Source organism: Limulus polyphemus, unplaced genomic scaffold (genome assembly GCF_000517525.1).
Source record: "Limulus polyphemus unplaced genomic scaffold, Limulus_polyphemus-2.1.2 Scaffold1810, whole genome shotgun sequence".
In the NCBI taxonomy this organism is placed as follows: domain Eukaryota; kingdom Metazoa; phylum Arthropoda; class Merostomata; order Xiphosura; family Limulidae; genus Limulus; species Limulus polyphemus.
Genome location: NW_013667420.1, coordinates 135,037 through 160,197, shown reverse-complemented (window position 1 = coordinate 160,197; position 25,161 = coordinate 135,037). Strand labels below are relative to the sequence as shown.

The 25,161-nt window shown below is 32.6% G+C and overlaps 2 protein-coding genes across 4 annotated transcripts in view; one reads left to right on the top strand and one right to left on the bottom strand.

Annotated features, from left to right (window-relative positions):
- Positions 1–25,161, bottom strand: part of LOC106465008 — a 106,637-nt gene that overhangs the window by 10,636 nt on the left and 70,840 nt on the right. Inside the window, exons 6-7 of one of the 3 annotated variants that reach the window (XR_002611884.1) lie at positions 21,567–21,711; positions 18,805–19,259 (exon numbers count right to left, since the gene is read on the bottom strand). The exons of 1 other annotated variant lie outside the window; for it this stretch is intronic. The gene's annotated coding sequence lies outside the window, so the exon portion shown is untranslated. Of the gene's footprint in view, positions 1–18,804; positions 19,260–21,566; positions 21,712–25,161 lie in introns of those variants that run through there. One more of the 3 variants, XR_002611885.1, reaches the window with a different exon arrangement.
- LOC106465009 (mediator of RNA polymerase II transcription subunit 11-like) lies at positions 2,150–10,226 on the top strand. The gene is made up of 3 exons (XM_013925199.2): positions 2,150–2,463; positions 5,657–5,797; positions 9,760–10,226. The coding sequence occupies exons 1-3, from the start codon at positions 2,388–2,390 to the stop codon at positions 9,882–9,884; spliced, it is 342 nt and encodes a 113-aa protein (XP_013780653.1). The 5' UTR covers positions 2,150–2,387; the 3' UTR covers positions 9,885–10,226.

The following is a 25,161-nucleotide window of genomic DNA, read 5'->3' as shown; positions in this document are numbered from 1 at the left end:
TCAACCAGCAATCACTTGGACCAAGCCAAGTAACTGTACAGCATTTGCTAGTATGATGATATCTGATGGAGCTTTCGGGTCAGATAGGACTGGTCATCCAGGTCATGATGGTGTATTATAGTGCTCATTAGAAAGTCCCTTAATGAAATTATTCATCAGAATATTCCACCAATCTGCAGAAGACATTGCTAGGTATGTATTTCATGTAAATGACATAGAATGTTTGCATACAGAGCCAGTCCCTCAGTGCTAATCCTCTTCCAAGCCGTGTACTCGGTCTGATGGATTGCCTTATCCTCCACTGAGTCAACCTGGCGATGCAGTCGTTTTTCTGCTCCCCAATCAAATGTTTGACAGTTTCAAGGGCTGGAATGTCTAAGCTCACGACCAGGCAATGTCTCAAAGTCCAAACCATCCATTCTAGGCAATGACCTACCTGAAACATTTTAGGAACTAATCAGATTTTCTTTTGCTGTTCCCTTGAACATTGACGGCGTGTTTTGCTTAGTCTCGCTCACAGAGATATGTCAGCCAAGTCACAGTCTCTCTCTCTCATGATCATGAAGGATGTCAGGAAGAGATGCTGCTGATTTCCTCAGTTCCGGATGTAAGCCACTCATATAGACCCTGACAGGCGTCAGCCCCTGATTCAGGTCTAAAAGATGATAAGCTACTCACAGTAACTCGTCGTACAACTTTGCATGACCCAAGGTGTCATTAGCTGCCACTTCTATCCCGGAAGTTATCTCACCACGTAGATCATGGTCTTCACCAGTAGGTGCCCATTGCTTCACTTGCCGGAGAGACAGCTCTAAGTGACTGAAATCATCCATCACTGGCATGTAGAGCCTCTATCAACTAATTACCAGTGGTCTGTGCTCTGACTGGCAATGGCCTATGAATTTGATAGAAACCTCTCCATGTGGTCTCGACCTCGCTAGGTGCCAAACCATTCTGTAGTATGGCTTTAAAAATCGTGTTTCGATACTCTCGGTAAGTGCAGCACAGATAGTTCATTATGTAGCTTTGTGCTGAACAACAACAAAAAACCTTCTCAGAACATTAAAGTGTATGCGAAGATTGGTTCAGTAGAATAACTACTTTCGTTTGGAACACATTTTTATTCAAAGTAGTTAGTCACTTGGATAGGTGTGTCATTTAGCATGTTACATATTGTTACTACAGCGGAAGTCACGTGACTCTGGTAACACGTGATGAGTGTCTAAAAGACTCGCGAAGACGCTAGCGTTTGCTAGACATGCGCTCTTATAGTATTGTTGCGTCAGCGAGGTCACGTGACTGGTATCACGCCACCCGTTTTCTAGAACTATCCTGTTCCTTCGGGAGTGCCCTAGCATTTGCTAGATTGGGGGTGGGCTGGTATATATAAGATTGTCACGGCGTGACGTGACAATGTGTGTAGGTAGTGAGTAATTGAACTGCAGTCAGAGAGTATTGTTGAAGTTAACGTTCTTGTTATAGCGTTTGTTATAGAGCGACTGTTGAAAATAAGTGTATCGGTAAAGTTATATTCAGAAAGAATAAACCAGTTTTATTAAGAAAGGACTTGTGTCGCTAAAGTTTCGTGGGAACGAAGTTGCGGAAAATCAACTAACGAACGGAGACGTAACATTACTTTTTTAACAAATTGCAGTTGTGACAATATCTACAGTACATTAAAATCGACCGGCGAGAAGTGACGGCATCGATATATAAATAATTGTAGACAGACAGAGATGGACAATTGAGTCAAGCGCGGTAGTAAAGTGCGTGAATCGTTGTGAATTATAGCGTGTGTTTAGGTAAAAGTGACTGTGGAAATTAAGTGTATATTGCAAAGTTGTATTGCGAGGGAATAAACTAGATTTAATTAAGAAAGAACTTGTGTCGCTGAAGTTTCATCGGAAATAAATTATACGGAAAATTAACAAACGACCAGAGAAGTAACAATATCATTCATTTTGACTGATATAAATGGGAAAGTAAAACTTCTTCATATCTTGTCAACTTTCTGAGGTTAGAAATTAATATGTGAAACTCACTTCTCCTTAACACTAATTTTTACAGCACTGATTAGAAACTAGTTTTGCCATTACCATCATATTATTATTAGCCACTTGAGTAAATATGTAGTATCATGTATCTACCAGTAGTGCTACTGCTTTAGTTTCTGTGTGTGTGCAAGAATTATGAAAGTAAACCAAATACAGAAATAAAGTAGTATTTCTGTTCAACCAATAATTCTTTTAAATAATTTTAATAATAACATGGGTATTTTTTGTATTTTTACATTAGGATAGAGGGCAAAAAGTTCAGTATGTACTCTGTTTTCAAATTTTATATGTAATTGGATTGTGCAGGAAAAAACTCAGAAAAAGAAGTTTAAAATGGCTGCACTTACTCAGAGGTTGAAAGAACTTGATGATATAGAAAGGGACATAACAACGGCTATGCAGAGTGCAGGTAAACATAACTAAAGATTTATTTATGCTTTAGTTTTAACTTGGAGATCTGAGAAAAGGAAGGTCAAGTTCGACTAGGCTTAGCCCAGTATTTTATTATTTCGGCTAGACTAGACCTATCTAGGTAAAATATTTGTTAATTGTAATTAAGCCTAGTAAAATGTTAAATCTAGTACTAGCATTAATATTACTAGTAAATACTTCAGCAACGACCTTAGTACCTCTGCTTTAACAGCAATACTATTAGTATTAATGTTACTGGTGTTAGTAACAGCTAGATCGTGTCATGGGTTTTGGGTGCCCTAAACGAACCCACTGTTTCAGTGGTTACGAGTTCCATTCCCCTCCTCCCCACAAAAAAAATAAAAACAAAATAAAATAAACGTCGTACAACAACAATAACATAAAAGACAAGAAAAAGAACGTTGGAAGTAGAAATAATGTATGTGTGTTTATAGCAATTTATGTGCTAAAAAAACTTCCTAAACATATTTAAAAACATGCGTCCTTGGCTTATGTAACTCAGACCTTTCACTTTTTCAGCATGAATTTGATAGCTGTGAAAATGAGGTTGCTTTATGCTTTGTCATGTGCCCTACAATAAATTATGATTAATGAGCCCAATGAATAATCAATTAGCAAATTCTAATAATCCCCCAAACTCTAATTATGACCAGACCTAGCTCATTTCTGTTATTTGAGCACATCAGCTAAGGAACAAAATATATCTTTTAGTTGTTTGTTATTAAGCACAAAGCTACACAAAGGGCTATCTGTGCTCTACCCACCATGGGTATCGAAACCCGGTTTCTAGTGGTATAAGTCCGCAGACATACCACTGTGTCACTGGGGGGCTTATTTGAAATTAAGCACAAAGCTGCACAATGGGCTATATGTGCTCTGCCCACCACAGTTATCAAAACCCGGTTTCTAGTGTTGTAAGTCTGTAGACATACCGCTGTGCCACTGGGGGGGCTTATTTGAAATTAAGCACAAAGCTGCACAATGGGCTATCTGTGCTCTGCCCACCAGTTATCAAAACCCGGTTTCTAGTGTTGTAAGTCCGTAGACATACCGCTGTGCCACTGGGGGGCATATCTTATAGACAGAATAGTTCTTGAATGGGCCATCTACATCAAGGAATAATAATTTTCTGTCAGTTGGATGACTTACAACTTTTTAGTGCTGCCTAGGTTCATGAAATTCACAATAATCCTGGGTAAAAGTTTGTGAGGGAGCCTACTTTACCATGCCAATAACATACTCAAAAATGGAATGCTCGAAGCTGAGCTTTTGTAAACAAATACTGCCATATTTCAGGCCCTTACAACAAAGCTGTACTATCTATATTTTGATATTTCATATATAAATATCAGAATTTTTTAACAATCAGAATCTACTTAATATGTTTTCCAATCTTGCAAAATAGTGTGTTTACAATATGAATTTTTCAAGCAATAAACTTGTTTAAAATTTTCCCATTAATTTAAAGGTGGAATTAACTTGAAAAATGTTAAAGGTTATTTAGTGGCATGATAAAGTGAGGGGTAGAGAAGTTGATAGATGAATGCAAACAAATTCAAGTAGAACTGATTAGAGAAAGAACTAAAAATTAAATTTGTTGTTTGGAGTAAACCAGAAGTGGTAAGTAATTACTGGAAGAATTTATGAAAAAGGTTGATTTACCAGAAAAGATTTTGTGAAGAATATGCAATAAACTTATAAACAGTTATGACATATGAAATTACTAAAAAGTGCACAGAACTATGAAATGACTAATCAATTATGGGTAATCCAGCACTCTTTTGATAAAATGTATGAAAAAAAAAAAAAAAAAAAGAAGGAAGAAGACAGGAGAATGCACAAGAGAGCAAAGATTTTCGGGTGGGGGGGGGGACATGCTCCTGGACTCCTCTCTCCATTATTGGACTCAAAATGTTTTAGACATATTTTTCCTTTGTGTATTCTTATCCCTGTTTATGTCCAATTATGAAAATAGTTTCTGATTAATCATTCTCAAAAGTTAAATTTTGCTTCATTCTAAGCATTAAAATTCGTAGGTTCCATCATAATAGTAAAATAAAGTTTCTGGAAATATAAAGAAATGAAATACATCAAAAATAAAATATTGATTATTTTAAATTTTGATGTGAATGTATTATAATCAATGAATGAAAATTCTTTTCCTTCTTCTCAAAAGCATGAACCACAGTAGAAGAAGAACAAAAAACTATTTTGGACTAAGTAGTTTACACAGAGCACCTCAGTGTAATCACAATAACTGCAAGCTCCCCTGGACCATATTATTTACATGTACTGATTGTCTATATATATTATTTATGCTATGTTTGTCAACCCTTAACTTTCATACAGACTATAATGATCTTTAAAAATATATTTTAACAATTTATTTTTATATTTTCTTTATATTAAATCATATTTACAAATTAACTTTTGTCACATAATGTGCAGTTAATTCTGTATTAGGTTTGTCTGAATATCTGTTAATAAATAGTAGCTTTTTTATGATGCTATAGTGCAGGGTGGTCTAAAAGCAGTAGGGCCTTAAAACATGTATATAAATGTATTTCCTGACAGCATTTGCTATCTAGATAACACACTGTAAGCACAAACATAAATGTTAATGGAGTTGGTCATTCTGTAGAGGTTTATTTCATTGTTAATTGTTGCTGGTATTATTTTTCTAATTATTTGAAAAAAATATTTATGTCGAGAATTCTATTATTTCTGGGCTACCTATATTCCTCTTGAAATGATGCACAATGTAATTATAATTTCACTGTGACATTTTAATTAGACAGATGACAGCTTCATCATGTTTTTATACTTCTGATCTTTTTGGCTCTTACTAATATTAATTTCATTCTTATGAGGATGATTTGGCATTGTTAAGTTAGTATTTGGAATTAGGATTAATCTAAATCTCCTAAGCTGGCCAAACTCTTGAAATACTGTTAAGCTTATGACAAGAAATATTATAGATAAAAAAAGTACTTAGCTGATTATTCAATACACGAGCACTTGGTAATTACATGTAAAATATTAATCAGTGCCACCAATACCTAGTGTTTACCCTATTTTGTACATGAAACAAGAATCATAAAAGGTTCTAACATATTAGAGGTGGAATTTGCCTTGTTACTATGATAAATATTTCGGTATTATTTGTTTAGGCCAAGCAATTCTGGAACTAAGTAAAGACAAGCCAAGCCTGAAGCAAGTGGAATCTCAGACATCGAATTTCGTAAAAACTTTAGAAAATGTGGAAAATGGTTTAACAAAGCACATTACTTATTTAACTCAAGTATCAACAGGTAAACTGATCTTGACAATGTGCATTTAACTACATTTATATTTTAATATAAAAACAACTGAAATATTTTGTTAGAAACTCACTAAAATATTAGGAATAAATGTCGGTGAGATATTTGAGTGACCAACTGTATTATGTGACTTAATAAATAAACATATATTTTGAAATAACATATTAAACTACATTAGTTTGGGGAAGGAAAACTGTTGGATGAAATTTCTAACTGTAACTTTTAATTTTTTACCAGTAGATGATCTAGTAATCTTTAATAAAATGAAAACATCAAACCTACATTTAGTTCAGGACAAACTGTTGTAATTCAAATTAGTGGTATAATCTATGAAGGTGGGTGGCTCTAACAGTACACCTAAGCAAGCTTAACCCTTACTGTGGAAAAATAGAATATAAGGTTGCATTCAAGTTATCACCTTATTTTATTATTGAACATCTTATATGTATGGTCATCATGTAAGAATTGAACCATAGCATGGAAATATCTATTATCAGAGTTTTTTTTTTTTTTAATATAGTCAGTGGATTAATCATTGTTGATCACATGCAATGGAGGCAGAGTTTGGCTAATTAAAAAAAAATATATACCAACCAGAAGGGTTATCAGAGTTAGAGAAATCTTTGTGGTCTTGAAAGAGATGCATTGAAAATTTGCATTATCTTTATTGTTTTTCTTATATACTTTTATGGTTAAACTAGGGAGTCCCAAAGAATTATTGTTCCTGGCCATGGAAGCATGTGAATACGAAATCATAGTTGTGAATATATGTATATATCTTGCATAAATGAAATACTAATTATTGTACACCAAACAAGAAATGGAAAACGTTTACAGCACTAATACATGCTGAGTTTGCATGATTTATTTCAAGGCAACTGTACTCCCACAAGTTTGAAATCAGCTTTAAAAACATTGTGAAGATCACCAAAGCCCTTGTCCACCATTTGTGAGCAAATGTTAAAACCAAAACCAGGGTGTTGGTTTGAATTGGCTGGACCAATAAGGATTAGTGATACATCAAATGATAACTCTCTTCATTCTCTCCGTTCCTGACTATTTATCCCTTGGCAGTCTTCCTTTGTTTGGGATCTTTCCCCTTCTACCTCACCAATTGGCTTTGACTTTTGATTCAGTTGGCTTATTTCTCCTTGTCTTCTTCCTCCCAGAATTTGTTCTAGGTGTCTTCTCATCAGATTCGACTCCTCACCTTTTCCCTCGCATCTCGTTTTTGTCAGCCATTGGAGGAAATCCTACAGTCGGGCATGAGGACGACACCTACTACATTTGTCTTCCATTATTTATACCATATTGCAGTTTTTTCTTCATTGGGTTTTCGTCTTCCACCTGTGGCCATTCTTTAGGCTTCAGTGCAACTTTGACTGGGTAAGTTTATATTCATACTTTTCCTTTCACTTGCCTTTGCTTCATTTACTCATTATATGGAACCTGCTCTATGGCAAGTGGTGCTTGACCAGATATTCTTCAACTTGAAATCTGCACTGTACAGCCATTTTTACTCTCGCTTTATCTTCCATGGCTTCGCAATGCTCACTGTTCCACAAGAGTGTAGGTGAATAACCTCATGATGTAATTGGTTCATAGACTTGCTCGTTCCAGACCGTACCACCCATGGACTGAATGGGTAAAGCAAAAGGGGATAGCTGCCCATTCCTGTCATGCCTTGTATTGAATAAATGGTATGGTCTGCTTTTCAAAATAGGGCTTCATGGTCACCCATTGCATTGTCTTATGTGATGATGTTCCACCAGACTTTCCACTGTGTTTTCACCCCCCTTCTAGTGGAATGTGGGAGTCCTTATCACTTTCAAGTTCCACGCCGTTGGGGTGGTCAACCGTGGAGACACGCTCCTGAATGAGTTCCACACAAAGATGGCTATAACTATTCATTGCAGAGTAGGGTGGAAGTGTTTTGCAGGTGTAAATGACATGCTATCCTCGAGTATGCAATATACACTCACAAAGGAGTGAGACATCGAATTGCAGTTCACCCCTTCGATTGGGAGAGCCCTCATCCTACTCCCATGTGGATATTGGTACCCCATGGCTGGGTTTTTGATTTAGAGTAGAGCCAATCAACATAAGTCCTCACACATGTTTATGGTTATCTATATTCCTCCCTAGATCATACTCCTCCTTTGTTGTGGGTCACAGTGGATTGTTCCATTTCTGTCCTTTTTGCTATCCATCATTGTATCTTATTCTGAGTATGTTATTGCTTTATGGATGGTTCCAGTCAGTTTCGCTATTGGGGGAGTTATATTATATAGGCATACTTTCAATACTGGATGTTGGGTCCCTGGATTGATAGATCAAAGCTAGCAAGTGTGTCATGCTCAGGAGTTGGAGTGGTTCCAGATTCCCCCCAGTTTCTTGAACTTTAGGTGAAGATGATATGATCCTCATCCTACCCATGCATGGATGTCAGTTCCCAGCAGCATGGGTTTAGATGTAGTTGACTTCCAAATATGGTCCATTGCACCCTAGTCACTGTACACCTAGGGGCACAGCTATTGTTTTACCCACTTTTATATTTGGTGGGATTGAGTTACATATCTATTTACATTGTTAGTATCACTATCCTAGCACAGTTCTCTCCCACTTGATGTGCTCCTCTCTTTTTCCACCCTCATCTCCTACACATTTCACGGATGGGCAAAGAGTATATCTGGTTCAGAAGTGGTGAGGTTCCCCTCATCAGATATGACTCTCTCATTTCCAGAGGTATACTTTTGAAGCTTTCGGGGGGTACTTCTGTCATTCTTCCCACCCTTCCTTCCAACTTTTCTCTGGTGCTTGCGTCTTCTGCCAAACCTCAAAGTGGTGTAGGGAGTCACATGCATCACGTATGTCACACTTTTATTGATGGAGAAGTGATGCATGATGATTTACATAAGAGACATGTTGGAATCATTCGATTTAATATTTTAAAGAAAAAAATTGCATATAGAGGGCTGCACTGGATGAAAATTGCTAATCTTGTGAGGAGAGGGAAGTACCTATCGGAAATACATTTTTAGTATAGGGAACTTATAACTTATTCTTTCCTCTGAATTTATCCACAGTTAACACAAATGTCAGGCCTTTTGACTTATTGTGTTATGTTAGCTTTCAGCATTTAAACTGTGTGTAACTTTTAATAATAAAATACTTTTTTTTTTTAGTATAGGGTGGCCATCAGTAGTGGGTAACTTTAGAATATCAATGCAGAAACTCATGGATACACCATTTTCCACCAAAACTTTGTGAAATAGTTAAAATAAAAATATCTCTGTGTAATTAAAATGAGTGTTGAGATTTGGAAAGAAAATATGACACATCTAAATTATACATCTAAATACGATCTATATAGATTTATTAACATTTGATTCATGAAATATGGAATTGTAGCACAATTACAGTTAATTTTGTTAATCTTCTTGCTAGTAGCAGTCCCTAATATGCTGATGGGAAAAAAAATAACTAGCAAGCATTTGCTAGTGGCTTCATAAGTTAAAGTCAAGGTCTGTCTAGGTTATCATCATTCATGTGAACTGGTGTATTTATCTCCAAGGGGTTTTAAAAAATTTATTGTACAACAAACCAGCAACACTTAAGTACAAGTAATAGATGTAGAATATTTTATGATTAAATATAGATGCATGTTTGTAACAACCATCTCCCTAGCCACATATTCTTAATAAGAGTTTGTATAAGCCATGCATGTACTAGTTTGGTATTATACTAGTGTAATAATGAATTAGTAGATATACTAAAGCTAAAGTTATATTTATGGCAAATGTGCCTCTATAACTCTTAAAATATGTGCTATAATCTTACATTTTACAACAAGTTTTACTTCTGTTTTTGTTGCTTATATGGGTAACTGCACCAACTGTGCTGTGAGTATGATTGAAAGAAAAGGATTTAGAAAGTCAATGTTTGTTTTTCAGGACAAGCACATGAAGGCTCTAGTTATGCTAGCCAGAAAGACCTCAGCATGGCTTGGCACAGAATTCATCATGCTCGTGCTCGACTAATGGAACTGGAGAGGTTAAAAAATAAACATATGCAGTAGCAGCTAGAATATGATGGTTAACACTTTATAGCTTAACTAAGGGTATGAACATTATCTGAACTTGTGTACTGATGAAGGACTACGCACTATCTGAGAAGTATTCCCACTACAAATTCAAGTATGATGCGAAGGATCCAAGATATGTACAATATCTTTTGTTTTATTTTTGAAAACATTTGATAAATACATTGTGTAAAAGCTTGGTTTTTCTTTTAATTTGGCTAAGTATGTTTTTTATAAATACTTAACTTCCATTTATAAAAAGTATAATATTAGATTATTGTTATATTTTTATTTCTGTAGTTATTCTGTGCATTGTAAATAAAATGGATTGTCCAGTCACTACAGTTTTTTACCTTTCAAGAGCAACAATGTTGCAAGATCTTACGTTTTCAGCAAATTTATATTAATCTTTTATTTGTATAGAAGTAAAACAACTACAGCAAGAAATAATTAAATATTTTAAGTAGGAAAAACAATATAGAATTGATGATTCCATATTTGTGTTTGGTCATTCTCCATTAAGTAGACCTTTAAAGTATTTTTATGATACCCTTTAGTGTTCGAGGTTGTATAATTTGGTAGACATAGAAAATATTTTACCTGTATGTCCAATCATTGTCTAGTTACAAAGATACGTGTGTGATGTTAAGCAAGTTAAGATTTCTTTCTTCAACTCTGTTTATTGAAATGTTTGTAGATACTGGCTTTCTCAAATATGAGGTACAGAAATTGTCATCTTTTTTTTAGTAATCACTGGAAGAAAGCTACAACTTGTTATTATTGTTGCAGGTTGTTACATGTACATTAACATATAGCTTACAAAATTATTTGTTCTTACCAATATTACTTACAAGTGAAAGAAACTTATAAATAAATGTTGAACCTGAGAACAAAAACTTTATTAGTTACTACATTCAATATGTGCAAACTCTCTTAAGATTAGCCTTATAGCAAATGCATTATTTATATACACAGTTTATAAAAATTTCAATTTCAACAATTTCCATGCATTACTATTGAGATAACATTTCCTATTATATTTTATCCCTTACTTCATCATACTAGCAAAAAAAGATGTATATATTTTTTATTGTTGGCAGGTTGGCTGAGATTTTTGCTACAAATAAAGCTATATAACAACCATGCCATTAAACTGCATCATGCTTACACATTTTTTTTTAAAGTTTTTCCCAAAACAAATTATTTACATATACTACATTTCCTTGTCATTAAAACTTTTTTTTTTGTCAATAGAATTATATATATATATATATTTATTTATTTATTCATGCACTAAAGAAACCAAAACCATTCAAGTAAACATTTAATAAAGATAATGACAACAATTCTGAGAAACATCAAGAAATAAGATGCTGTCAGTGGTGTTAAGGAGGGTGTGGGAGTCTAAAGGACCTCCCCTAGGAAAAGTTTTGATTTCAAGGACCTTGATGTATAAAATACTGTATTATATAATGTCAACCTAGGCTTCAATGCTGCAATCTGGAGCCTTTAAGAGGTCTCATTCATGGGTGTACTTGATTTTCTTTTCTGCATAGAAATCTTTAAAATAAGGTGCAATTAATTATTTGAAACTAAATCGATTTCTATTATTTTGTTCTGTATCTTTTGAAATCTTGAAAATAAATTGCTGGATATTATGTACTTAACTATGCATTCATATTCCAAGATGTGTCATATATGTATGTATGTGTGTATACATACATACATACGTGTGTATATATATATATATATATATCCACACACACACACACACACACACGTAAATATCTATCAAGGACGACTTGTTACAACTGCACGTGGTGCCACCTCAATTCTATAAAAACAATGCTCTTTGACTTATTTTTTTTTCATTAGGTCTTAAACATGAGGGATCTAGATGATGCAAGAGTCAAAAATTATAACTTAAAATTTGAACGTGTTAGAAAAGTGAAGGTGTGTATTTAATAGTTATAATTTAATTTGAGAAAGTTTTTTAATTTTTTTTATTGACTGATCTATGGAAGAATCAGAGCTTGAGGTTTTTTGGGTTCAACTGGACACACCATTGTTGGCACCTATTGTAAATTTTTTATAGAGAATTGAACTTTGTCAGTGGCAAGAAATGAGTCGTGAAAAGCATCAAACATCAAAGTAATAACATTACGAAAGAGTATGTAAAGGAGCAGACTAAGAACAGAGCCTTGTGGCATACTGGCTAGAATTTGGTATTTGTCAGATAGGAAATTTTAGTATTTAACTTTTAAAATTTCTTTTACTTAGGAAACTAGAAATACATCAGATAATTGAAATAATGAAAATTGAATTTTTTTAGTTTGCATCTTAAGCTATTGTGCCAAACTGAGTTGAATGCTTTTTTACATTATGAAAGATGGCTATTGTGTGATTTTTTAATAAAACCTTGAAAAACAGTTTCAGTTAGGCAAACTAAGTGGTAAGCAGTTTTAACTTTCTTGCTGGATGCATTTTGAATTCCAGTTAGTAGGTTATTGGTATCTAAGATACAATTAGATATGATATTTTCTATTAATTTGTCAAGCCAATTTGGTAGGCTTATAAGTCTAAAGTTTTTGAAATATTTAGATGGCAATTATTTCTGAGAATAATCATTAGAATAGCCATTTTCTACTTGTTTGAATAATAACCTGAGGAAAGGGAGAGGTTGTAAATTGCAGAGGTGTTTTAAGACTAAACTTAGGATTTGATCTTCCCTGGGATTTGATATTGATTTTTATTTCAGCAACTAAATGAAATGAACAATGAAATAAAATTTAGGTTTTAAGCAAATCAGATATAGGGCTGGTGAAAGCTTGTTGGAAATGTCACAGACATTTGAGATTTTATGATTCTTACATTGTGTAACATTATTCAATTTTACACGTATTTTGTAATTGATAATGGCTTCTGACTAATAAGTGGACATTCAGGTATATTTCAGTATTATTTTTGTTAATTATTTTTATTGTATGCAATAAAGTTATTGTAGTAGGTTTAAAAAGTTACTACATACGAAATATAATACAGTATTATACTATACCCTGAACATAAGGCAAGCAGCTAAACATAACAAAAAAACGTTCACTCGCATCATAAGTGATGAATCCAGAAGGGTGTAATTTGTATCTCAATCCATCTGGCTTTCTGTCCAGGAAAATAGTTGACAAAAGTGTAATACCAGCATGGATTTTTTTCTACAGTCTTAATAATCACCTTTTCATTGTAATAAGTGCAAGACTATTTAAATTTTCCTGGCCTGTTGTATTCCTTGAGTATGTTATAATTTGCTTTGGGTAAGGAAAGCTTCATATGTAGCTATTGAAGGTGCAGTAATAGTTGCTACAAGACACATCTGATGGTAAAGCTGACATATGGCTTTATTGAAATTGTTTTATTTAGAGTATTTTAACAGTGAGCAAATAACCCCTTTTCAAACATGGATATTTTTATATGCATAGAATATAATTTGCTCATTTTTTATGTGTTCAAAGTCAATGAAACTGTCATACATGTTCAATAATTCTAGAGCATTGTTGAGAAACTGTTTATTTGAATAAATTCTTGTTGGCTCAGAAAGTTGCAAAAACTGCAGTTTCTGTAAGTTGATTAAATGAACTGACATTTGTTACAGTATATTTTCCAGTATGCAGAAGTACAGGTTATGGTACTCTACTTTAGGGTTAGCTTGTGCATTGTCCAATTACCCCTCTTACTTCTCACTCTATAGCTCTCTATGGGATGCTCGGTTAGGTCTGCAGCTTTATCAAATAGAATTTGGAAAGTAATTTCTATTTTCCTGTTGATGTCTGTGTAAAGGTTATAAATTATACTCCTGCAAAAGACAATGGAATTGGCTTCCTGAAGCAGAATATTAAAAACTGGATCAGTCTGGCAGAAAACCTGGTTGTATCAATTAACATGAATGTGAAATCAAAACTCTTCAGTGTACCAATGAATCCACTTGATGCAGAGATGGCTTCATGTTAAAATTTGGTGGATTTCTAATGGAATTGTAGAAGTTGTGCACATTTTGAAGTAAAATCCCAATGATTTGGAGTGCCCAGTGGAAGTCTGCTGACATCCCAAATACCAATTTGCTTTGTTGACTTTGAAAAAAAACAAAAAAGCTTGTACTTCAGGCTAATGCTTCAAAAAATTTTTTGCTTCTTTTATGAAGTTTGCAGCTTGACTACTTACCAGGTTCAAATGGTGGACATAACAGTGTATAAAAATAGCCATGGACACCTCTTCCTTAATTTTAGCCTTAGTTCATTCAGTTGGGATGCTATCACTGCATCACTATCATTTTTTTGTATTACCATTTTTTTTTTAATAATCCAGCTCATTCATTGCACAATTAGTTCAGTTGAAAACAGTAGAATTTCTCTTTGTAAATTCCAGTTTAATATGTCTCAAGATAATTGACAGCTGTGATCTGCAAGAGAAGTAAGTAGTTTCATCCACCCACCATGCAAAAAATGAGGCAGCAGTTATTTCTTTTATACTTATCTCCTGTAGTATATGCAACAGATGAACCAAATAATTTTGAAATATTTTAGACATTCCAGTAACAGATGGTTTACTTATGTGCATGTCCAATAACCTGTCATATTTTGCTAATAAAGTAGTTAGTTCTTGAGAATTATATTTATTCGATTATTCAACAACTTCATGCCCCTGCCCCTGAATTGGTAACTTCAAAGTGGCAGCATCTATTAGTTGCTTTATTACATCTCCATTTGATTACCCCCATTTCTTTAAAGTCATACGTAACAATGTTTACTAAATGTGCTGTTACAAACTTTGGCAGCTTTTGGTAAACATTACAAGTCTGTTGTACACAAAAAATCAAAATTTTAAAGAAATTATTTCTGTGGAAGTTTTGTCTGTTAATTTCTTAAGCCTTTATTGAGTAAGTCTGAATGAAAGGGGATTTTCATGATAAGAATAAAAATATTTCTTTTCATCTTAAAAGCATAACCTCTAGAAATTCCCAAATGAATATCAAAAGTTTTTCAGTAAAACTTTTCTCTTATTTTCTCTATCCTAATACTAATTATACCCAAAAATCATTAGTGCACACTGAGATGAAATGTTGAAAAATGCAAAATAAAATCAGTAATACCATTTCGTATTTTATTACTGTACAATAAGCATACTTTCAACCCTAATAAAGCTCTATCAGTTGGTGAAAAAAAAAAACTGTGAAAAAGATTAGGTTAATCAAAATATCACTCAGTATCAGGTTACAAATCAAGAGATGCAGTTAGTTTGAGCTGATCTCGTGAAATTAAAAGTTTGTGTAATTTATGTTTTATGTAAAGTAAGTTCTTAATTTTGCATTTTAGTTAGTTTTGTGAAAAAATATATAACAAGAAATGAAAAAACAAAATTCAGGAATTACATTAACTTTGAGGTCTATTTGTAATTGAATGCATGCTTTTTCACACAATGTTGATTGTCCACAAAATAATTAATATTGCTTTCAAATATCCATTTTAGAACACTAGAATAGAATGTTCCAAAATAACTATAATTTAACTGGCTTTCTAACTGAGTTATAAACAGGTTAATTAAAAACATTCTATTAGCTATTCAGAGCTGAACAACAATTGCACACAATGAATGTCAAGCAAACTGGTCTCTTTATGGCCATCAAAATGAAATAACATATAAATTAACTCATAAAGAAAAATATGCTCTTTCTGTTGGTTATAAATAACAATGTCAAAGAAAATTATAAACATGCCTTGAAAGATAGAAAAAGATGGGAGGGTTTGATAAATATAGTGATACATCAGTAAAGCAAGAAGATAGGAAGTTAAAATTTTATATTCTGGCCTGTCAATATCTATAACATGTATTTCTAATTAGTTGGACACTTAATATATATAGGATAGAAAGATAATCTAAAATGAGGAATTCAGAGTGCTGAAAGTGAAGACATTGAAAGTTAAATAATATAAAACTATGAATTATAAAGTACAACTTGATGCCAAGTTCATTGGTAATAGTTGTTTAATTGAATTTGTAATGTAACTGTAAAAGGTCATGACACACTTTGACCCTGCCATTCACAAAGGGTTATTAACAAGAGCGTTGTGTTTAGTAATTTGTGTATGCATTCCTCCATCTAACACAAAGAAGCTGAAGCTTTACCTCTGTAGATAAGTGTCTGGGTACTGTTGCATGCTTTTTATACAGCCTGTGGAAGATTTTTCAAATCACTATATATATTCCTTAAGTAAAACACAGAGCCAATTTTAAAAGCAAAGAAGACCAACAGAATAGTTTTTACTGTGGAATACTCTACTTTCACTCACCCATTCCATTTTATTGTACCACTAACAATTAAACAAGCAATATTTTTAGATCTTCCATTTTTAAGAAACTCCAGCTTAGGCTTCGGATAATCTTTGCTCCTTCATATTGCAGTTGAAATCGAGGAAAGTGGCATATGAAGTAAAACACCAACATTTTCACTGTCAGCCATTCTTTAAATGAAAAATATTTAACAACAGCTATATAGCACAATGATCTAATGTTTCATAGAAGAACCACACACACAATGACTCATACCCTACTTAGTAACAGACAAGTCAGGATTGAGTCTAATTATGAGTGGTGGAGGCAAGCCTGAAAAAAGATTATATTTACAGCATGTTAGCCAATAGAAGTACAGTGAAACTTGAAAGAGAATGACATTGTAGTGTATGAAATAAATACAGAAGCCCAGTGTACTTTATGGTTAGCCTCATGAGTTGGAAAGGATGATGTGAGGATTAAAAATGTATGAAACACTTACTGTTAACATAGATTAGTATAATGATACTTTACTTTTGCAAAACACTGCACTTGTGCAACCTTACTTTGTCTATAAAATCACATGATAGTTTATCAGCTGAGGGCTATCATTGAGCTGTAGTGATCACATGTTGAACTTACTTACTATTTTAATACAAACAACAACTTTTGACAAAAGATTATTCAATAATAATTTATTTGATTGTTGTGAATGAATAATGGGAGGCCATGATTATTGTTCTGTCATTGGTTGTAGTACAAGATAGTTTGCATTTCATCAGATTCCAAAAGGACCAGATTTTTGAAGAAATGCTTAAAATCACACTGCAGGTTGTTCACTGCTGGTAAAAATAAGTTTGTTGTAACTGATAGCGTGTGTGGACATTACTTTGTGGCAAAGAGGAGAAATGAAGATCCTGCTCATGTTGATTTAACATGTTAAAGACTTTTCACAGGTTATCAAATCTGTTACCCAAAATAAGAAAATAAAGACTACTAAAGCTGTTAAACTTATTTATCTCATAGACATTCATGATGTTCAAAATGAGATTGAGATAAGTAGCATGGACTTCCAGTCAGATCAGATTATGGTAGATTTGGTATGTAACATATTTTCAACACTGACATATGTATCTGCTCATAGTTATAGCAAACATTGGATTTTGCCATCTTTTTCAAAATACGAAAGTTCTGAAACAAAGTATTAAAACAGTTTAGTTGATCAGATACTTCAGGCATCACTGCCTTGAACAACAAATGAAGTCCAAACAACAACAGAAACTAATACAAGAACTGTTATACAAAGTTAAGGTCCTTACAGAAGAAAAGAATAAGCTGTCACCGTCAATTTTTCATGTGGAGGATATGATGACGAAGCCCAGTTTTATACTGGACTTCTAAAAATATTACTACATTTAATGCTTTGTTGGAATATCTTTGACCTCAAGCAAAATGGCATGGAAAGATTGTGCTGGAATGCATGGATCTGTTCACCACCTTATGATAGGAAGTGAACTTAGTTATCTGAGATTGGATTACTTGTTGAAGATATTTCTGCAGCACATTTTCCCAAAATTTTAAAACGTGAAATTAGAACTGCACTTCCCCTTTCTGTTTTTTGAAAGGGTAAAACTACTCATGCTGCCTGCATTATTTACCAAATTTCCAAACACAAGGATCATAATTTTTGTTAAAAAGCCATCTGCACTTCAAGCACAGAGGCAAACATGGTCCTCTTACAAACATAGGAATACATGTAAAGTTTTAGTTAGCATTACACCTGTGACATTTGTTTCAGCATTTTAGGGAATGTCTGCTTCAGAAAAGTTTATTGTTAATTACTGTAAAAATTTAATGTTAATTGAAAATGGTGACAATGTTATATCATACAGAGAGTTTGATATTTTTGCTGATTTGAACAAGTGCAACATTGAACATTTTCAACTTTTTGCTATAGCCAGTTTCAACTAAGTGCTAATCAAAACGGATATATATAACTTTCACATAATTTAAGTGGCAGTAAGAAGGAAGAGTGCAGTATAAGTTGTCCTAAAAATGTGTTACAAGTCACCTTCACATCCAGATTTATAATGTTTACAATACCAAAAACAAAATTCTACAATTAAACCTAATACATCACATTAAACTGCTATACCAATAATATATATATATATAATGACAAAACTATTGGAAGGATAATCTTGTATTTTGAAGACACTATGAAAGAAGTCAGATCCACATTAAATTTTTTAAAAGTAGTTTCAGAAATCTCCAAGTTAAAGATTAAACTTGATATAAAAACAAAAGTTAAGATGGGTCATAGAAGATTAGCAATATTTCAATGATTGATTCCTGATGTTAGGAAAACATTTAAGTTCAAATGATAAAGTCAAAAATATGAAACACTATAACTAGAGTGCTTTTAAAAGATGGTCCACCTTTCAAAAAATGCTCAGGTTATAGGTTTCTAATGATTGATGTTGCACATTTAAAGTCATAAATAATTTTAATTTCTAAAAGCTACTCACTGTGAAGCTATTTGCTTCAATATGGCATTATACTAGATAAATTAACATTTATTTAAATCCAAAGGTGGCAATTCAAACTTTATTGATGAATATACACTTTCAGGAAGAAAACTCATAAAATTTGTCCAATATTATCATAACAGAATTCCACATTAATGTTTTTTCTTTCATACAAAGTACAAAATAACATCTGGGTATCTTAAGAATGGCTATTTGTCCTTGCACTTGAATGTAGAAAAGACTTCTCCAATTTAAAGTGACTTGTGTATTTTCATCTGCTTTCAAACATGATAGTTTCAATGCAGCACTATAAAAGTCCAATTCTTATGTAAAAGCAGGGTTTTCATCTTACCAACAACAGCCTGTCAACTTATAGTCACAACACTGTCAACAGATGCACCTGTTTATAACAAAACCTTGTGAAGAATCCTATCAAAGCTGTTGCAAGTTTTAAATTCTTCTATAACACAGTCAGTTGCATTCATTGTCTTTCTGTTGTAATCCAATCTGATTAAGCTGAACAACCCTGAATGAATCAACAATAATAAAAAAAAGTTATAATGGTAATATTTCAGTTATTTAGATAATTGGAATAATCAAAAACGATGATAATTGAGAACACTAATTTTTATGAAATCAGTTTAATTGCAATTTCGATTAAATGATTAATTCCTGCAACATAAATCAATGCTCACAGGTAATTGAGTTAATCACTCAATTCTAGTCACAGTTACACTCAAAATTTTATATGGTTCCACAATTTGGGAAAACAACACATTCTTTGTATAATAACCAGAATTCCCTTAGTAAAAAGTTACTTTGAGGTATACAAATATTTCTTGTCCTAATTATAAATTGTGTATTAGGTAACATGTGGGAAACTCAATGTCATCTTCCTTTGTCCTCATTGTAAATTGTGTATTGGGTAACATGTAGGAAACTCAATCTGTCATCTTCATCAAACTATACAAACCATCCATTGAAATATACTAGCTTATACCCAAGGTTTTAAAATTTTCATAACATGTGGGAAACTCAATCTGTCATCTTCATCAAACTATACAAAACTGCCATTGAAATATACTAGTTTAAACTCAAGGTTTTAAAATTTTCAAAATAGCTATTCTCATCTATTGTCTGAAGCCCTATACAGTAAACATGCCCTCAACTCCAATATTATCTTAAATATACATATATATGTCAAACAAATGTAATATATATATACACATATATAATAATATATTTTCAGCAATAACACTAACCACACCAGTTTATTGTACTTATTTAAAAATCATAGTAATATCTGCTAAAATTTTCAGCAGGAAATTTTAGAAGCAAAAATTTGAGAAATTTTTGTAGCACTGTTTGGTATACTTAAATAAGATTACAGTTTAGTTCTATCATGCTAAAGCTTGAACATATTTTATTATGTTTTAAACAGATAGCATCAAAAACTTGATGTTTTTGATTTTTAGGATAAAAGTTGGAACTTCTATGTATATGTTCTGTTTCACTTTGTCAAAACTGCTCTAGAATAATTTTAAATCAAATAATGTTATAATTCATATTTTTGGCACTCAGGCACATTAGAAATTCCTTTAAAATCTGAAATAATTGCATTAGAAAATATTTTAAATTGTCACATGAAGAGCTGTCAGTAAAGATTAGTGTTACATTAATGTGGAATTGACTTATCCATAGCATGAGTTCATGGTTGTCAATAAAATTTAGCATTCTGAAGTTTTAACCATTTCTGTTTAAGTATTTGTGTAAATATTATTGTGAAAATATAGATAAAGAGTTTAGTATGTTATATTAAAGCAATTTTGAATATGCAAATAAGCAAGTCATATGGCAACTAAAATTGACAAAGTCATTTTGGAACACATTTTGACATTGTTTGGTATTCATAGGTGGTGTGATGCCACAGAAAATTGACCATTTTTGGGAAGGGTATGTAACAGCTCTTTCCAGTGTAAAATTTTTATACACTCAAACCATGGGTTTAGAATTTCCAAGATAGTGATATCACTTGTACTTAATGATATTGGAAAACAAAGAAATATCATTCAACTTGAGGCACCAAGACCATTGAAAAAGAGGCCTGCAACAAGTCATACCCTAACTGTGTTAAGTAAAGTGCAGTGTCTTGTGACAGATGAGGATCCAGGAGCATGAAGGTCAGTGGCAAAAGTCACCTAACTGCCCCAGGCAATAGTACACATCATAATTAAGAAGGATTTTCATTTGGAAAAGCAGCACAAGCTTCTATGAATCTATTCAACCATCACAAATCTCAAAGCAGCTGGAAAATGAAACAGATATTTATGCTACTTCATATGAAAACATATTGGTTGAGTCACCACCAGATAACACTGTGCATGTGGATTTCTATGCAATCAGTCTGTTGAAATAGATGCTGAGAACTATTGTCCTCATACACAAGATGGCTTATGGAAAACATCAGGGATTAGTGGTGTGCTTTTGACAAAACAATCTTACAATGAAGCCTTCTGTAGTAGAAACTATGTGCAGGTTTATTGTTGAGATGCACCACCATCATATGGAGTATGATGGGACATGGACTGTAAGGACATGTTGTGGCTCCAAAATTGTTTTCATGTAATGTACTCAACCTCTGTATAATTTCATAAATCAACTAAAATTCAAACCTGATCACAATATAAGATCTTAAATTCTGTGTATTATACATGACATAAGAATAAATTATTTCAAACCAAGTAAACATGCAAGACACACAATTATTGGAAAACAAAAATGTGAAAGTCTTAAGCCAATGTTATCATTCTGTTATTAAAGTAAGAATGCATACCTATCTCTGATACAGAATTTCAATTTCAAAAATTCATCAATGAATCTGAAACTCTTTCCATTACTATCCTAAAGATGTGTAGGCTTCTGGAGAGGTGGGTTCGATGACAAATCACCGTTTCTTTGTCATGCAGGCCTGAATGATCCTTTGAGCAAAAATTAACATACATGTTAATAATTATTGATTGGAGGTAGAAAGTATTTTTCGAAACATAAAAGAATCAATTTAAGTAGTTTCACTAGCAACAGGATCAAACAGTCAATAAACCTGGTCAGTTAATTATTGTAGATGATAGTTAAGCCTTTTATAATTACAATAAATTCAAAAATGAAAGGTTTTTTTAGACTATGCCTAAACTAGTCCATTCATTACTAGTTGGGGCTTTTAATAAATTGTTTTACTGAGAAAAATTAAATGAAGTAGCCTCCTAGCAACAGGATTGAATAGTCAATAAACGTGGTCAGCTAATTATTATAGGTTATAGTTAAGCCTTTTTTGATTACAATAAATTCAAAAACAAAATGTTTTTGTTTTAAACTATGTCTAAACTAGTCCAATCAATTCTAGCTGGGGTTTTAATAAATGTTTTTACTGAGTAACTGCCAAATGACTATTCTTTCAGAAGAAACTATGGATAGGGAAGAACTAGTTAATGCAGAAGTAATTTGATGTAAAATGTATCTAACCATAATCATAAGACGAATCTTTAATCCCAAGTGTTTACAAGCAGTGATTGTTTTTTTTTAAATCATGTTCTTATCACTTACAAGCAAAAGTACCTGTCCCCAGTGATGGGAAATATTTAAGTTAATCTACCAAACGTATCCATCCCCAGTGATTGGAAAAGTTTATGTTAATCTATCAATCTAAATTATTTCATGGACTTTAAAAAGGTTATTGTGTAGCACTCTTGGTTTCACTCAGAGCCTAAGCTCTGAGCTTCTTAAATCGCCTACTGCGAAAAATAATTGTTGAGCATTTCAGTCATGCTAAGAGCCGTGCAACAATAACATATGGTAAATCTACATTTTTATTTTTTAAGGTATGTCACATTTTGAAATGTGATCGATAATGTGATTAAATTCCTAACAATTTAGAGTAGAATATCCTGCTTGTGAAATAAAATTTGGCATCAACATTATTCACACCAGTTCTCCCATCATTTCAGAAAGACCATGGTTCGCAATATATATAAGATGAGAATTTTCAATGTGTCATATTTGTGAATATTTGATACATACGAACTGAAACAAAAATTAGTTCATACTGTTGGGTAATACTATTGTAATAACATATAACAATAATAAGTAACTTGTATTCAGATTACTGCTATAAGTCTCATTGTCTGTTGGTACTTTGGACAGCTCTAAGTCTGACATCTTATAATGCTAAAATCTGGGATTCAATACCCATGATAAGTGTAGCACATTTTGTAGCTTTGTGCTTAACTATAATTTCTACAAACAAACTGTTGGTACTTTAAGAGTGGAACAAATTAGTACCATTAGGAATTATTAAGGATATTTTTACTTTTTTAAGTCATGAGAAATTAACACAATAGTGAAGTTTTATTATGTACAATTTTAATTTATTTAAAATATAAATAGTATTTATTTTGCTGTTAGCATATGAAATCTATTATGGCATAACTTTATACCTAAACCAACACCTACACATATATTTGTGTAATTAATGTTTGTTGTTGTTAGGCACAAAGCTGCACAATTTATTACCTATGCTTTGTCCATTGCATACATATAAATCCAAATTTACCGTAGTTTCTGGTATATAAGACAACCCTGGATTTTTTTAGCAAATTAAGTGTATTTGTTTTAGGTTCGGTGTATAGTCTATTGTCAAGCAAGTCTAGGATGTTACTTTTGTAAAGAAATTCTTAGAAATTATTTGTAAACCATGCTAACCTGTGTTCTGGGGTAATCAATAAAACCACAAGTTTTTTATACTCATCAAATGCTACAGACAGCTCAATGCAACATAACTTAAGTCACAAACATGTAATAAACAACTTTACAAAGTTTTCATCACAGTTGAACTCCTTATCTGTTACAAAAAAATACTAAACCTTAAGATATGGTGATCTACTATGAAAACATATTTACAAAATTACAGAAACTAACTTTTTGATATAATATTAGCAATATTTTAGCATAACGGATGAGATCAATATATTCCAAATAAAAAAATATCTTGATTAATTGTAACTAGCATGTGAGGTAAATAACTTCTAGTTATGAAGAATCGAGACAAATGATACAATGACAAATATGTTATTGTAACGCAGTAGGTGGCACGATGTGTCAATGCACTTATTTAAAAAAATGAAACAAAAGTAAAAGGAACAAAGTAGTTTTGATTAAATATGATATTAACCAGAGAGTCCTTACTGGAACTCTATCTTTGAACCTGTGTATAAGACAAGGGGTAATATCAAGCATTGTTTTAATTGTAAAAAGTATCACCTTATACATTGGCAAATACTGTAAGCACTATAAGCTTTCAAGCTTACTACTGAGCCACCAGGGGGGTCAAAATGTAAATAATAGCATAACCAGCTATTCTGAACTAAAGCTGCCCAAGTAACATTTTTTTGTTGCTTCTCTGTAAAAGTTATTACCATACACAAAAATTCATATTTTGGCTTATTATACCTGGTGAAAACAAGGGCTTTTATAGAGTTTTCTTATTTTGCTAAGCTGGGACTCAAGATTAACTGTGTCACAGCTGAATTCCTTAAAATATACCTGATATACTAATATGTTTTAACTATCTTATAATTCTTTTTTTATTTCAAGCAAAATTTTAATATTATTCTCCATTTTTTAACTGATTTGATTTCTCAACCTATATTGAGGTTAACCACACTTTATAAAAACAATGTTCCAAGACCTGTTATGCCCGTAGAATTATTTTTTCCATCACTGATCATGATCTGTATGCTAGCCATAATGAGAAACTATTGTCTGATACTGCAATTTCCATTGTAACAAACTTCTGCTAAGGATAGTGAGGTTAACCTTATATCACGCATCTTGACAAGCTTTCCACAGATCTTCAACTGTACATGGACATTAGCTTCCAAGACCACATTTAGGTAAACTAAAGGCACTAAAGACCACTTGAACTGCATCATGGGACTTGACAGGTGCATGGGAAAACAGAAATGTTGGTGATTCTTATTTCTTTCTCCATTTCCTCTGTTATATTTTGAAATATAACTAAAAACTTGTAAAATTTTGTCCTATGAGCATTTGTTAACTTGAATTTTTTTCTTTTCTTGTTAACGATTCCAAGAGACAAAACCAACTTCATCACAATAGCTTTTTGGTCCAAAAATTTCTATTACATAACTATAACCTTTATTTTGTATATAAGGGCATTAACTTTAAAGTGTGGTTTTAGTATTTGTATTTTATTTTGCACAAAGCTAAATTTTTGCTTCCATAATAAAAATGTAACACACAGAATTTCCAATCAGTATGTTAAACTTAACTACTTTTATAACACATGTGATAAATCACAGTGATTCATGCACTTTACTTACGGTGCCTAGTGTTCCCTTGACTCAATTATCTAT

Bases quoted from the DNA above. Each gene is read 5' to 3' on its own strand.
- LOC106465009 (XM_013925199.2), top strand. From the start codon at position 2,388: ATGGCTGCACTTACTCAGAGGTTGAAAGAACTTGATGATATAGAAAGG. The intron at 2,464-5,656 runs GTAAACATAACT...TTATTTGTTTAG, and splicing joins AACGGCTATGCAGAGTGCAG to GCCAAGCAATTCTGGAACTA. The intron at 5,798-9,759 runs GTAAACTGATCT...TTTGTTTTTCAG, and splicing joins TTTAACTCAAGTATCAACAG to GACAAGCACATGAAGGCTCT.